The sequence below is a fragment of the Lycorma delicatula genome, chromosome 3, assembly GCF_047948215.1.
Source record: "Lycorma delicatula isolate Av1 chromosome 3, ASM4794821v1, whole genome shotgun sequence".
Classification (NCBI taxonomy): domain Eukaryota; kingdom Metazoa; phylum Arthropoda; class Insecta; order Hemiptera; family Fulgoridae; genus Lycorma; species Lycorma delicatula.
The window spans coordinates 144,254,246-144,268,683 of record NC_134457.1 but is presented as its reverse complement, the minus strand read 5'-3'; the positions used below and the strand labels follow the sequence as shown (position 1 = coordinate 144,268,683).

General features: G+C 31.2%; 1 protein-coding gene across 3 annotated transcripts in view; it reads left to right on the top strand.

The window, feature by feature from the left end:
• cindr (CIN85 and CD2AP related) overlaps positions 1-14,438 on the top strand; it is a 99,196-nt gene that overhangs the window by 63,352 nt on the left and 21,406 nt on the right. For all 3 annotated transcript variants that reach the window (XM_075360725.1, XM_075360723.1, XM_075360724.1), the window contains one exon: positions 9,813-10,084. In XM_075360725.1, coding sequence (XP_075216840.1) covers positions 9,813-10,084 — 272 coding nt within the window. The remainder of the gene's footprint in view (positions 1-9,812; positions 10,085-14,438) is intronic.

Below are 14,438 nucleotides of genomic sequence, written 5' to 3'. Positions count from 1 at the left end.
CAGTTTGTACTTCCTGTTTATAGCATTTCTTAATTGCCGATAGTTCCTTTTACTTTCTTCATCACTAGCATTCTTATATTTTCTACGTTCATCCATCAGCTGCAATACATTGTCTGAAACCCAAGGTTTTCTAACAGTTCTCTTTATTCCGCCTAAGTTTGCTTTTGCTGATTTAAGAATTTCCTTTTTAACATTCTCCCATTCTTCTTCTACATTTTCTACCTTATCTTTTTTACTCAGACCTCTTGCGATGTCCTCCTCAAAAATCTTCTTTACCTCCTCTTCCTCAAGCTTCTCTAAATTCCAACGATTCATCTGACACCTTTTCTTCAGCTTTTTAAACCCCAATCTACATTTCATTATCACCAAATTATGGTCGCTATCAATGTCTGCTCCAGGGTAAGTTTTGCAGTCAACGAGTTGATTTCTAAATCTTTGCTTAACCATGATATAATCTATCTGATAACTTGCAGTATATCCTGACTTTTTCCAAGTGTATATTCTTCTATTATGATTTTTAAATTGGGTGTTGGCAATTACTAAATTATACTTCGTGCAAAACTCTATAAGTCGGTCCCCTCTTTCATTCCTTTTGCCCAGCTCGTATTCACCCACTATATTTCCTTCCTTGCCTTTTCCAATGCTTGCATTCCAATCTCCAACTATTATTAAATTTTCATCTCCTTTTATATGTTTAATTGCTTCATCAATCTCTTCGTATACATACTCTACCTCATCATCATCATGGGAGCTTGTAGGCATATAGACGTTAACAATCGTTGTCGGTTTAGGTTTTGATTTTATCCGTATTACAATGATTCTATCGCTATGCGTTTTGAAATACTCTACTCTCTTCCCTATCTTCTTGTTCATTATGAAGCCTACTCCTGCCTGCCCATTATTTGAAGCTGAGTTAATTATTCTAAAATCACCTAACCAAAAGTCGCCTTCCTCTTCCCACTGAACCTCACTAATTCCTACTACATCCACATTTATCCATTTCCCTTTTTAAATTTTCTAGCCTACCAACCTTTTTTAAACTTCTAACATTCCACGCTCCGACTCATAGAATGTAATTTTTTTATTTTCTGGTGACCTCTTCCTTAGTAGTCCCCACCCGGAGATCCGAACGGGGGACTAGTTTACCTCCGGAATATTTTACCAAGGAAGACTCCTCCATCATTGCTATATGAAAATGCAGAGAGCCACATTTTCTTGGGAAAAAAGCAGCTGTAGTTTTCCATTGCTTTCAGCTCTGCAGTACTCAGAGGACTGAGTGATGTTGATATGGCCGTTTAAATCATCTGACTCACGCCCCTAACAACTACTGAAAGAGCCCTCTTTCAGGAATCATTCCTTACTCTGGCTCTCAACAAATACCTCTCCGATATGGTTGCACCTTCGGTCCAGCTACTCTGTATCCCTGAGCATTCAAGCCCCCTCACCAACAGCAAGGTCTCATAGAGGAGGAATATATCTGTATTAAAAAAAACTTACATGACGTGAAACTAATATTCTTTTGATAAGTGGCCAGTCAGTGTGAAATTTGCATATAGCTATAGCAGAGAAAAGATTAAAAAAAAAATTGCATAAATCATATGTATTCAGTTACACGCCTAACTGTGTTGTAACCTCAAAACTGATGTTGGTTATAACAGTTATAATAAAATTGATGAAGGAACTAAGATGATTGTTCTTAATAGATAATTATAAAAAACTGGTGGTTGTGAAACATGTAATTGAATAACTTATGTTAAAAGGACAAAAGTGCACAAAACCATTTTTACGACAAACCATGAAAAACTTGTTTATGTAAACTGCATATTAGTTTTTGATTCACAACAAAGGTTTTGCTGTGAATATTCTTTTGTTGTGATTTGTTACATAAAATGATGTTATATGAATTATAGTGTATTTCATTGGACTCATGAATAAAGACCTAAACATTTATGAACAAGGGTCCTTTTAACATGTAATGTGATACTCTTAGTAATGATATATACAGAAACACATTATACATGAAAATTCTTTATTGTTATTCACAGTAAAATACAAAAACAAACTTAATATATGCTCCTTAAAAATTTAATAAGTTAACAATATACTTTGAATCATTATTTACATCACCAACTCATAGACAAACTGAAATTATACTGTAATAATATCTCTCATCTGGAACATATTCTGTTCATTTTTAGTGTCTTTTAGTTTAGATACCTTCACTGAGACCCTTTTTTTACACAAATGTGAGTAGATTTTGGGAAGCTGCACTTGATTTTTTGGTGTTTTAGACATAAAAAATATATTTTGTCATACCATGAATTGTTGATCAAATTAAAATTGATAGAAACTGCTTATTTCAAAGGAAACTTTCTCATCCCAATGTTTATGGATGGTTTCTACACTGATTGCAGCTTTTATTTGCTTGTATGAAGTAAAGGAAGTATTTGAATATGGAAAATGTTGGTTTACAGATTTCAATGGAAATGTCCATTTTGACCTTCCCTGAATCCATTTTGACTAATTTTGTGTGACATCTGTACATATGACATGCATATGTTTGTATCTCACATAACTCAAAAACAATTAGCCATAGTATGTTGAAATTTTGGACTGTTGTAACATCTAGTTGTGCATCTCCCCTTTTGATTACAATTGACTGTAATAAGCCCTTATTGAGAGCTTATCAACAATATATCATAAGTGCTACTTATGATATACCCATAAGTATGATATTTCATTAGGCTATATCTCATAAGTACCATAAGTATATCATACTTATAAGGGGAACATATAAGTATATCATACTTATAAGATGTACATAAGTACATCTTATAAGGGGAAGGCACGTTGGTTAAAATCGGACTTCATCTCCCTTTTTTAAATTTTATTTTAATTTAATTGTATTGATGTATTAATAATTATTAACCTCAGATTGTAAAAAAATTTTTACAATAAATAATAATAAAAAATATCAGAAGTTATTAATAAAATTAAATTTTATGTACTTTTCGTTTTAAAAAAATGTGGATATGTAATTTAATAGATGATGTACAATTAAGTCATGTGGTGTCCACGTCATATTTGGTAAAACATCTGATTTTTTTGTTTTGTTGTTGGTTACATCATAATTTGAAAAACATACTATTAGAGATAAGACTATTTATTTAAAGAGTAATAAAAGGACTTTTAATATTTCAGCTAAGATTGTTGAATTAATAATTGTATAAATATTTGATGTTAATAAAAACTAATATTTTAGGAATTTTGTAACAGTCTGCTTATTAAAAAATTGGAAGGATTGTATCTCACTTTCAAATGAAATAAGTTTAAATGAAGTGCAGCAAAATATGTGTATATGTAATTTAATAGCCTTACAAAGAAGTCATGTGGTGTCCACATCAGATTTTTTGCAATATTTTGGCCACAATGACAGTCATTGTTGTCATTAATTTGTATAAAAGTGAATTTTTGATTTTTGCTACTATTTACAATCAAATTTGATAATTCATCAACACTATAACCAATCTGCCTTCTAAAGAGCTCTTTTTATGATTAGAGAAATCCCTATCACAAGGCAGGTAACTTGACCTCTAACTGGGGAAAATCATTCACTCTTTTGGAATCTGTTAAAAGCCATCAGAAACTTTGAAACACAGTGATTCTTGTTCTGACCTGGACAATTGTCATACAGGTGCAATTCAGTTTAATGGAAGTCAACCGTGGTATTTATGTACTGATTTAGGAAGGAACAAACCTCATGAGGGCTTGTTTTTGCTTGCCCTTCATGGTTAACATGTATCATAGCCTTTTATGTTGTGTATACAGAAAATATTAACATTAAGCTGCCGTAGATAAAATAGCTGTACCATAAGTACTCCTACAGCAACTCGTCTGGCCACATCATTTAAATGAGGCAACTTAATCAATTAGTGGTTGGCCAAACCTTAAATTCTTTGAAGTAAGACCAGTAAGTAGTATGATAGTATACTTTAGAAGTAGGATACTTTTCTTTAAGGAGATTCATTGTTTGCTACATTTAACTCAGAATGTAAAAAACTTTCTTCTTCAGTGTAGTGACTGTTTTATGGGAAATGATTTAATATGTTGACATGTTTGTCATATCAGGTGAAGTGATATTATTAATATGTAGACCTCTCTTATCTTAATTGGTTTTCCTACCACCTTTAAATCCCTTAATTGTCTAATCTCTTTTCGGTTATATTAAAAGTAGAAATAAAAGCCTTAAAACATACCTCAACTTGAGAAGTATCAGCCATTAAATTATACAAAAATGACTGCCTTATAAAATTCTCCTCTGCATTTTGCAATTTTTCTTTATTGGATTTCCTGAAAGATAAACATCTTGCAAGTCTTTATTGGGAAAGTTTTCTATATTAAAAAAATAATCAAAAATGAATTTTATATTGCCTGCAACAGAAACAAACAAAAACAAATCAATAAGAGATAAAATAAAAAATTGATTAGCAAATTAATTAACAGGTTACCTGAATATTATAGAGTTTTAATAAAAGTGCAGTGTAAATTAAAATATTTAGAACATTTAACAACAAAGTAATAGTTCATTCCCTGTTAAAAAGTAAGGTAAGTCTTATGCTAAACTGGATTAGATTTTATTAACTAATAACAAGGATTAAGAATATTGTTAATCGTTAATTTCAGGCTGAAAAAGAATATAAATTTAACTTAAAAGAAAATCTTACATGCAAGGTTCTCCTAGCTAAAGAGAATCAGTGGCATTATGCCCTTTTACCTTGAAATGAAGTTTAATCCTACCATCATCATATGCTTTAACAATTAGTTACAAGTGTCCTTTTAACACCAAATGAAAGACCTAGTTAAATAACATGTTAGATGGAAAAAACAAAAATCGGAAAAATTTAACATTGGCCCTTTTAACGTGGAGCCAATCAATTAGTTTTCAGAGTTAATTGTTTTAATTACATATTAATGTGACAAAATAATTTTCAGTATTTTTTAAATTGATCACTTTTTTCTCTGTTTTTTTTTCTCTGTTGCATTCATAAAGTGGTGTGATATACTTTAATAAAAGAAAAAAAAATACCTTTGTTACATTATTCTTCATTCATATTTTTTGTTAATTATTTCCATTGTGATACTAGAAAGAGAGTTCCTATGTTAATCTTCTTAATTAAATGCTCTATTTCTTTCTGTATATTACACTTCAAACAAGTACTGTTGTTTTATTTTTCACGCATCTGTAAACTCATGTTACATACACTTCCTGTATCCCATAACACTGTCTCACTCCTTTATCCATTCTTTTCTAATGTTTCTTTTTATTCTTTATGAAAACCTGTCCAACCATATCTAATTGGTTAACTGGTCATAGCATTATTCTCATCTCACAGTAAAGTAAAGCAATCAATACTGCTTTACCCATATATTTTAGTATAATTTGTATTGCTAATTATTTTTGTGTCTCCCCTCCATTATTATTACACACACACACACATATATATATATATATATATATATATATATATATATGTACATCATAGTTGTAATCTATAGTTCATTTACATGTTCGTGTTTATTTCATTGTTTACCAGTGTATTCTGTGATTCTCTTTTTTACTACTTTTTACCAAGTTATTACAAATAGTTGATTGTTATTAAATTCCAGTAAGTCCTAATAAAAAAAGTTTGACGTGTGTGTGTATGTGTGTATGTGTGTGTGTGTGTGTGTGTGTTTCACATGCATTTGTATTATTTTAATTATTAAATTGTATGATTGTTTTCTTACACATCATTTACTAATGAATTTTTTGTTGAGATAAAACTAGAAATTTTAATTGGATTTTATTATTAGTTTTTTTTTACTTATAGATTATTACAAGAACTAATTCTAAGATGTGTTGAAAATATTAAGATTATGATTAGTGCATTAATAAGTAATAAAATGTTCTTTTTTTAATAGTAATAATAATCATACTGTTAAATGTTTTTTTTAAATAACCAAAAGCAAACAATTTTGTATTCTTAATGTTATATTATTTTACATAATCAAATTATGTTGTAAGCATAATTTAGCTTTTTAAAAGAGTTCAAATATAATGTTGCTTAAAAAACCGTTTATTTTAACTAGTAAACTCTTATAATCTAAGTTAAGTGAAGGTATGTGTTCAAATTGGTTCATTATGTTCAAATAGAAAATAATTTAATAACTTAAAAATATTGAATTAGTAATTTTTTACTAACTTTCTTTTCTTCTTATTTTAAATTATTTAATGTTTTTTTCTCTTGCTACAGACATTGTCTGTTGATTGATTATAATTTCCACAGAAAGCTATTTTATATTATAAATGTTTGCATCACTTGTAAAACATTGAAGTATAAATGGCACCATTTAGAGCTGCTTTCTCTGAGAGTAATACTATTACTATACAGCCACTGAACACAATGTTAAGCAGTTTGAAGTTGTCCTCTCATAGATCTTGAAAGTGAAATGAATTTCAATAGGTTGATTGGTATGCTGATAATTAATATTATATTCTGCTCATAAGAATGCAAGAGGAAACCATTCATTCTTTCAGTCATTAGATCTTGTAATACCTCATGTAATATTTTTTTACAACATTATGGTTACAACAACTGACACAAATTTAATATTATTTTAATACTTTTATTGAAAAAATTTACTTTATAATTCCACTTTTGCAGTAATTTACAGTATAACTCCCTTCTCATCCATAATTTTTCCTCTCCCCTGGTTATTCATTAATAATTATAAAATTCCTGTTGTAAGCTGCTGCTGCATATTAACAAATGAAGATTGTATACATTTTTGATAAATAAATATCTTAAGTGTGTATTGTTTTACCTTTTGAATAGAACTGATTATATTCTTTGTGACAGGCAAATTGTCCTCGTGAAGTAAATGTATTAAAAATGTTTACTAGTATTTATTTTGTCAGTTTTATATGATGAAAGGAGAAACTAATTTTTTTATGTAGCCAAATAAAATGATAAACAGAATTTCATAAAAAAAATATCTGGATTAATAATTTAAAATTTAGAATCTTTATAAACTGCAAGTGGGTGTGGTACCTTCCCCTGTGTTCCTGTAGTTGGTAAATTACAAAACTAATATAGTACCAATAAATAGTACTATAAACTAATAAATTATAAATAGTACCAAACTTTATAGTGTCAAAAAGAAAATGTTCTTATTTTTTTTCATCCATTGAGTGATTATGTGAGCACTTTAATAATAATTAATCAAATAATTTTATAAGACAAATTTTAATATTAAAACCAGTCATATAATGAGAACTAAAGCAATATCCTTGAACTTTCACGATCTTACACCCTAGAAAATTAAATATTTTTTGGAACCATTAAGTCATAAGGAATGCAGTATAATACAATAAAGAAACCAATAATTTTTAATGAAATTTTTCATTAAAATAACTTTTTACATTTACATTTTCCTTGTCATTAACACACTATTTCAGTCCTACATTAATTTGCTTTTGAGTTGAACCAAAAAGAGTGCAGTTTTTAAAAAATTCAGTTTTCACCTGTTGTGCAAAGTATATTCATTTTTTTGTATGAAATAGATTTCAACAAAACTGACAGGAAATAACAGAAATTAATTGCTACTTTAGATTTGTAGCTTATTTTTTTTATCTTTAATATTTAAATCACTTGCTTTCATCAAACTCTAATTACCATTGAACCTCATATAGTTGATGTAGCGTTCTTTTGCATCTCAGAATCACATAATTACATTCTACTTGATTTTTTAACCTATTATTTAGGCCTCCTAAATGGTGATGGCCACATCATCGTGTTCACAAAAACAGGTCTCCTTCTCAATCATATGGTTATAACATACCTTCAGCCATCGCATCATAATTAATTCATCTAGATCATCATTGTGCACTCCACCCTCCAATAGTTACAACACCTTATTCTGACTAACCTCCATATCAATTTGTGTGGAACAATTCACCCGTGACGACTTCTTCTGATATGCGACCAAATTGTCCAACTCTTTTTATACTCGTTTAAGTGTCTTACTCTGGTGTTTTTTCTACCCTCTCCTCAAATTACTTAGTCACCATCTGGAGTCGGGCAATGAGAGCACGAATGTTCAGAGTCTATCCACTTTAAAAGCCTTCTTGGGGGTTTCTCAGCTACTTCGCTCTGCTCTCTTCATGCCATGTTCATCCCCATTATTTGTCAGCAGTTGTTTGGTTTTCTCCTCAACAGACTCAATGGCCGCTGACACCTTTCATTGACGGAACTGGCACACTCTCTCCCCATGTCAGCAATCTTGTCAGCACCCTGGATGTTTTAAGTATGTCTTCCTTATCCATTTCATGTTTTCAAATCGCACCCAGTGCCAGGGAAAAAAAATCAATATAATTACAATTTATAATATCACCAACAGCAGTAGCTTTAACTATATATATAAAAGCTATAAAATAGCTTATATATCTAAACTAAATAATAGTCTATGTTATCAAGAAGATAACCTGCCTTCTTATTTACCACTAAAATTAAAATTAATCTACCAAAAAAATGTCGATAATGACTTATTGCTTACTGGCAATAAAGCTTTAAAATACAAAAATCACAAGGTCGTCCATTATCCAAAATCTTCAGATTTATAAAAACACATCCATTTAATTAATCGATATTTGCCAATGTACAATCCAGTAAAAAACTGCAAAAACCAATTCAAAACTCAAATAGCATACAGAACAACAAAGACCATATCTTCACGCGACAAAAACTCCCACTCGACTGACTTCTTCAACCTGTTTAATCATAAAAACAGATAAAAATTGCCAGGATCCAATTTATTTACTTTCTTAAATTAACAGCAGACTGTTAAGTACAACTGTGTAAGCCTTGGTAAGATTCAACCCATTGTAATTTAGTTAATACATTTTCTGGAATGTTTTTTTTTTTTTTTCATTTAATCTGGATTAATAAATTTTAACACACTCTATAACATTTAATCTACTGATTTTTCCTATTGTGTATTTAAACATGATTTTTTTAAATGTTTAGAAGTGTCACTGTTAATAGATAACCTATTTTTTCAAAATGTATACTGATATTGATAATTTGTTTATCAGTTATTTTATTAGCCTTTATTGATGATTATTATATATTAAAAAATCTTTCTAATTATAATGATCCCTAATTAATGGTTGATATGTTTATTTCATTATTAGATTTATTACGCATTATATTACTTCAATTTATTTATTATTGTACATGTGATTATTGGAGTCTATTATTTTTTGAAAGTATTATGATTTTTACTTTCTGCACATGCTGTGTGTATATAAGTTTGAGCTTTTTATTCCACTTTTCCCTTGTGTGTGATTACTGATAGTGTAAAATCTTATCAAAACCATTTGTTTATCGTGTATTTAATTTTATATTTTCTCTTTCAAAGTAAAAAGGTTTGAATTACAAAAGTATATTTTTTCAGTGTTTTTTTTTTTTTTTTTAATGTAGTTTGTGGGTCTGTGAAAATATATTTTGTAGATTTGTGTCTGTACAAGTTAGTAAGTTTTGAACAGTTTTTAAGTTGTTAAAATTTTTATTTCTAATTATTTACTAATTACCATTTAGCCCTGTTAAAAGAGGAAAGACTTTGGAGATTAAAATATGAGCATTTAACCTCTTTGTTCTTTCAATTGTAACAGAGTATTTTAATACAGTCTAATGATTAATGACAACTAAGATGTGTTTATTTTAAGAAAAAAGTAATAAATTTTATTATAATTATTTTTTTTTTTTTTTTAGGAAGAACAAAAGTAATGATAGGATCAGGATCAGCAAATAATGCTGGGGGTGAAATCCCAACATCACCAGAAGCTCCTGTTTCTCCACCGCCTACGAAACCATCCAACAGTGGTGTTGTGTTTAGAAATAATAATTCACCATTCGCCCCTCGACCGCAGTCAATGTTTAGCGGTGAAAAAGCTAGCCCCATTCCCCGTCCATTTTCTGTAATTGGTACACCTTCTGACAGTATCACCTTATCTGTTAAACAGTGGACTGAAATAAATGATAAGGTGAGTCGTGTTGTGTTATTTTTGCTACTTACTTTTTTGTAATTAGTTATATATGTTAGATTTTCCTCATTTATGAAATTTTCAAGCTTTACCTCTTGTGTGTTAAAACCTTATCAGCAATATGTAAGGCATATCAATAAATTTTGATCAACCAAAATTAAAAAAAAAAAGAAGTTAGCTACAGGTTCAATTAAGTTTTAATTGACAAATGTATTTTTTTAGCATTTACAGTTTTACTTACCTTACGTGACATTATGCCTGAATAAAGTCTTGGCTTACCCGCATGATAAGAAGCCCAGTCACATATATTAATTCAGTATATTGGGAAACCTACTACTCCATTTTGCTAAATTTTTGCTTCAATTTCAATACCAATTTTCTTTAAAATTTCATTAAAAGAAATAGGCATTTGTAATGCCTAATGGCGGTTATAAATTTTAAGTTTTATTTATGGACGGATTTAGTAATTTGCTTTCCTATCTGTATGAACCAGCGTGAAATTTATTTACTGGGTTGACCATGGGACACTATGTTTTTGAGCCTAGTACTCCCGGCGTGATTTCCCTTCAGTCCTTTCAGTACTAGCACTTTATGGGCTAGCAGGAATACACATACTAGGGCCCTAGTTATTTGGAGGGCGCTAGTTTCCCCTTCTTTGGAGGGAGTCGCATATGCTGACTGAATTAAATTTTGTGAGATGGTGTGAGGTGTTGTCTAGGTTTTTATAATTTTAACAAAATTTAATTGTGAAAACAGTCACTATCGCGACTGGAATTTTCGCGCAGTTTCCATTTATAGGTTACACGATTTAGAGGCTCCTAAGCCTGGTTTGTCATTTTTTGTCTCCCGTACTGCCTCTTCACGGTGGTTCATCTAATATGGTATGAGGCTGTATTAGACGAGGCCACGTATGAGGCCGTATTTTCTTATACCCTGTGGAGTAGGGTCCTCTCGGCAGATGTCCCGGAGATGGCCGTATTCAAACATGGTCGCTCTCCTGAACAGTCTGCGTGCCTGTGCCACCCCCCACCTCAGATACGGTGTGCAGTCCTGCATCGTGGCAAAGTGGTATTTCTGATGAACCAAGGTGCTCCAAATATCACACTATGATTTGGATGGCTTCTAATTTCTTTTGAACCATGGAGTTCAACAAAGCCTCCTCCCCATGCCAGGTAAGCATATGTTAGAATCAACAGGATATATAGCTGAAAAATGAGCAGTTTGGTCGCCAGTGGATATGGTCTGGCACTGTTCAGTACTGGGTGTTGTAAGGCCCTGACGGCCTTTGCCCTTTAGGTTACATAAAGTAAGTAACCCTTTGGTTCTCCTAAAGTAAGCTGTTTATCCAGGACTACTCCCAGGTACTTTGTTTTGATTGTGTGATTGTTTTCCCAAAGGGGATTTTATCTCCTGAGATTTCCAGCTGCCTGGCTGGAGCACATGTCTTGTATGTGAACATCACTGTCACCACATATCGAGCCACGGCTCTACTAGATCCAATTGCCTTTGGAGTCTCTCAATCATGTATGTAATCTATACTTCTGGATTCATAATAATGCTGTGTCATTTGTGTATAGAGCTGTTTTGACTCCTTCTGACAGCGGCATATTGTTGACATAGGCCGTGTACAAGAACGGCGAAAACACTGCTCCTTGGGGGCCTCCAGCGGCTATGTCTCTCTGGTGGAGGAGATAGATTTCCCTAGACGTACAACAAATGTCAGTCTAGTAAATAAGACCTTATCAATTTGACATAGCAACAGGGAATCATCGTATGCACAAGTTTATATAGCAAGCCACTCTATGCCAAACTTCGTCAAAGCCTTTAGCCACATCTAGAAAAACGGTGGCAGCTTTTCTATTTAGGCCTCGACAAGACTGTTGATTATTTTAACCAGTTGGAGGGTCGTTGAGTGGCCCTCCCTGTACCCAAATTGCTCAGGCTGTACTTCTTTTCCCAAATGTTGCCTAAGTCTCTCAGGAAAATCCTTTTAACAACACTGGTAATAAGGAGATCGGCCTGTAATTCTGGGGAAAGAGCAGACTTTTCCCAGGTTTGGGTAGACATACCACCTTTGCAGTTTTCCAGCAATTTGGAAAATATCCAATGTACAAAATTGATGTGAATTTTTTAATTGCAATAACCAGTTGTATCGTGAGAGCGGAACTGTATTGAAAGTGACCTTCACTCATGCAGGATGCATATGATTCACTGTTCTACTGCTATTGTAGACAGTTACTGTTCGCAGCTGTAAAAGTAAAATGTGTAAGTAGTGCTTGTCATGTTTTTGTTGCCGTAAAAAATATCAGAACAGGTTGAACAGGTGAATATGCATTAAATTTTGTCAGAAACTTTTGACATGCAAATAGAGAAAACTGGGAAGATTCAAACAGCTTTTGATGATCAAGCTATGGCTATTACACAGATTAAAGAATTTGTATTCTTGTCAAGATGGCCAAACATTTGTCAAAAGTGACAACAGTCCTAACCAGCAAAAATCCTAAAAAAATCGAACAAGGTCGATAGATGGTCAAATAATAATGAATGATTATCAAATAACAATTATTATATGGTTCAATTTTATTGAAAGATCTTGGGATGCTGTACATACCAGTAAAATTTGTCCAAAAATGTCTCTACCATGAACAAAAGGAAAACAGACTGCAAGTTGTCAAGATGATGGAATGTGCTAATAGGGGATTCTGATTTTATGGAAAAAAGTAACTGGAAATGGATCTATAGCTGAGACAAAGGTACAGTCATCCCATTGGAAAATTCAAGTTATCCGTAGCAGAAGAAAGCCTTAAATCACAAAGCAATGTGAAGGACATGCTGACAATCTTTTTTTTTGTTATCAAGGCATGGCTCCTCTAGGAAAAATGTCAATAAAGAGTACTACATAACTGTTTAGCTAAGAGATGCTATTTGATCCAAGAGACTGCACCTTTGGGAAAATGGTGATTCAAAAATTCATCATGACAATGATCCAGCCTACGCATCACAACTTAACCACAGATTCTTGGCAAAGCAACAGGATAGAACAGCTTTAGCAGGCTCCTTTCACATCAGACTTGAGGTTCATTCCTAAACTTAAATTTTTGTTTAAAGGAAATCGATTTGAAGAAAGAAAAGAGATCAGAAGAAAATGACAAGAGGATGACATATGGTGGTCACTGAAAATAGATTACGTTCATAAATACTTCCAAAGATGGAAACATAAGAATATAAGTATTTTTGTTTTTGTGAGCCAAAGTCTGATATTTTTTGATCACACTTCACAATATTGAGAAAGGTCATGTAGGAATATTCCAAACAAAACGGTTAAGTAAATATTATACTTTTACAAAGTTACTGAATTTTAAATATAATTTTATTTTTTACATGACTAAATCTTATTTTAAAATCTTACAACCAGTTTGGTTGTAAGTACTATTTAAATCCTTTCACTTTAAAATTCATGAAATATTTACAACAATTAAATTTAATTGTCAGCAGACTGTTAATAATTGTTAATAACTATTTATTAGTTGTTTGAACAATTGTATAAAATCATAAATGTGTAGCCAAACTGTAGATAGCAGTTGGGTTATAAAATCAACCACTGTTCAACCTTTTTAAGACAAACCTTTCTTAAATCTTCATAAAGATTGGCCTTCATACCCATTAATTCATAAAATTATACAAATATCATTTTATGATACTTTTATCATAAATTGAATCAATTGAAATTGTATCATAAATTCGATGAGAAAGATTATCAAGATAATCTTTCTCTTGTAACTGATGTCTTAATATCATGTCAAAATAAATTTGTTTCATTTAACCCAATCTGAAAAATAATTACTGTTGTCAAAAAAAAAAATATTGATAGATTTAGTTTATGAAAAATCAATGGTAAGAATGATAATGTATATTTTTCATAGTACTGATTAAGTGCCTTCTAATGATAAAGCTTAACTAACTATGCATTAAAGCACACAGACTAATGTATTCAACTAATACTTGCCGAAAATCCTTTCTGGAAAGAAATTTAAAAGACCTCATTCACAAATTTCTCTTCATTCATGTGGGGTTTGAGGCTTATACTTGCAGGCATGCCAAACTATGTCTGGATTAGTTACTGCTAAACCTCAAAATGATTGTTTCTGTCTGATTCTTTTATAATTTATTGTCTGAGAAACTGTAAACTCTAATTTTCAATCCACATGAGTTAGTGCATTTCATTCTTTTTTTTTTTTATTAGATAAAAATTCTATTAGCCAACACTTACTTATCCAGCAAAGAAACTAGGTGACCTTGAATAATCATTTTATTTCATTCTCTGTAACTCATTCTCTGTTTCTAGATAACTCAT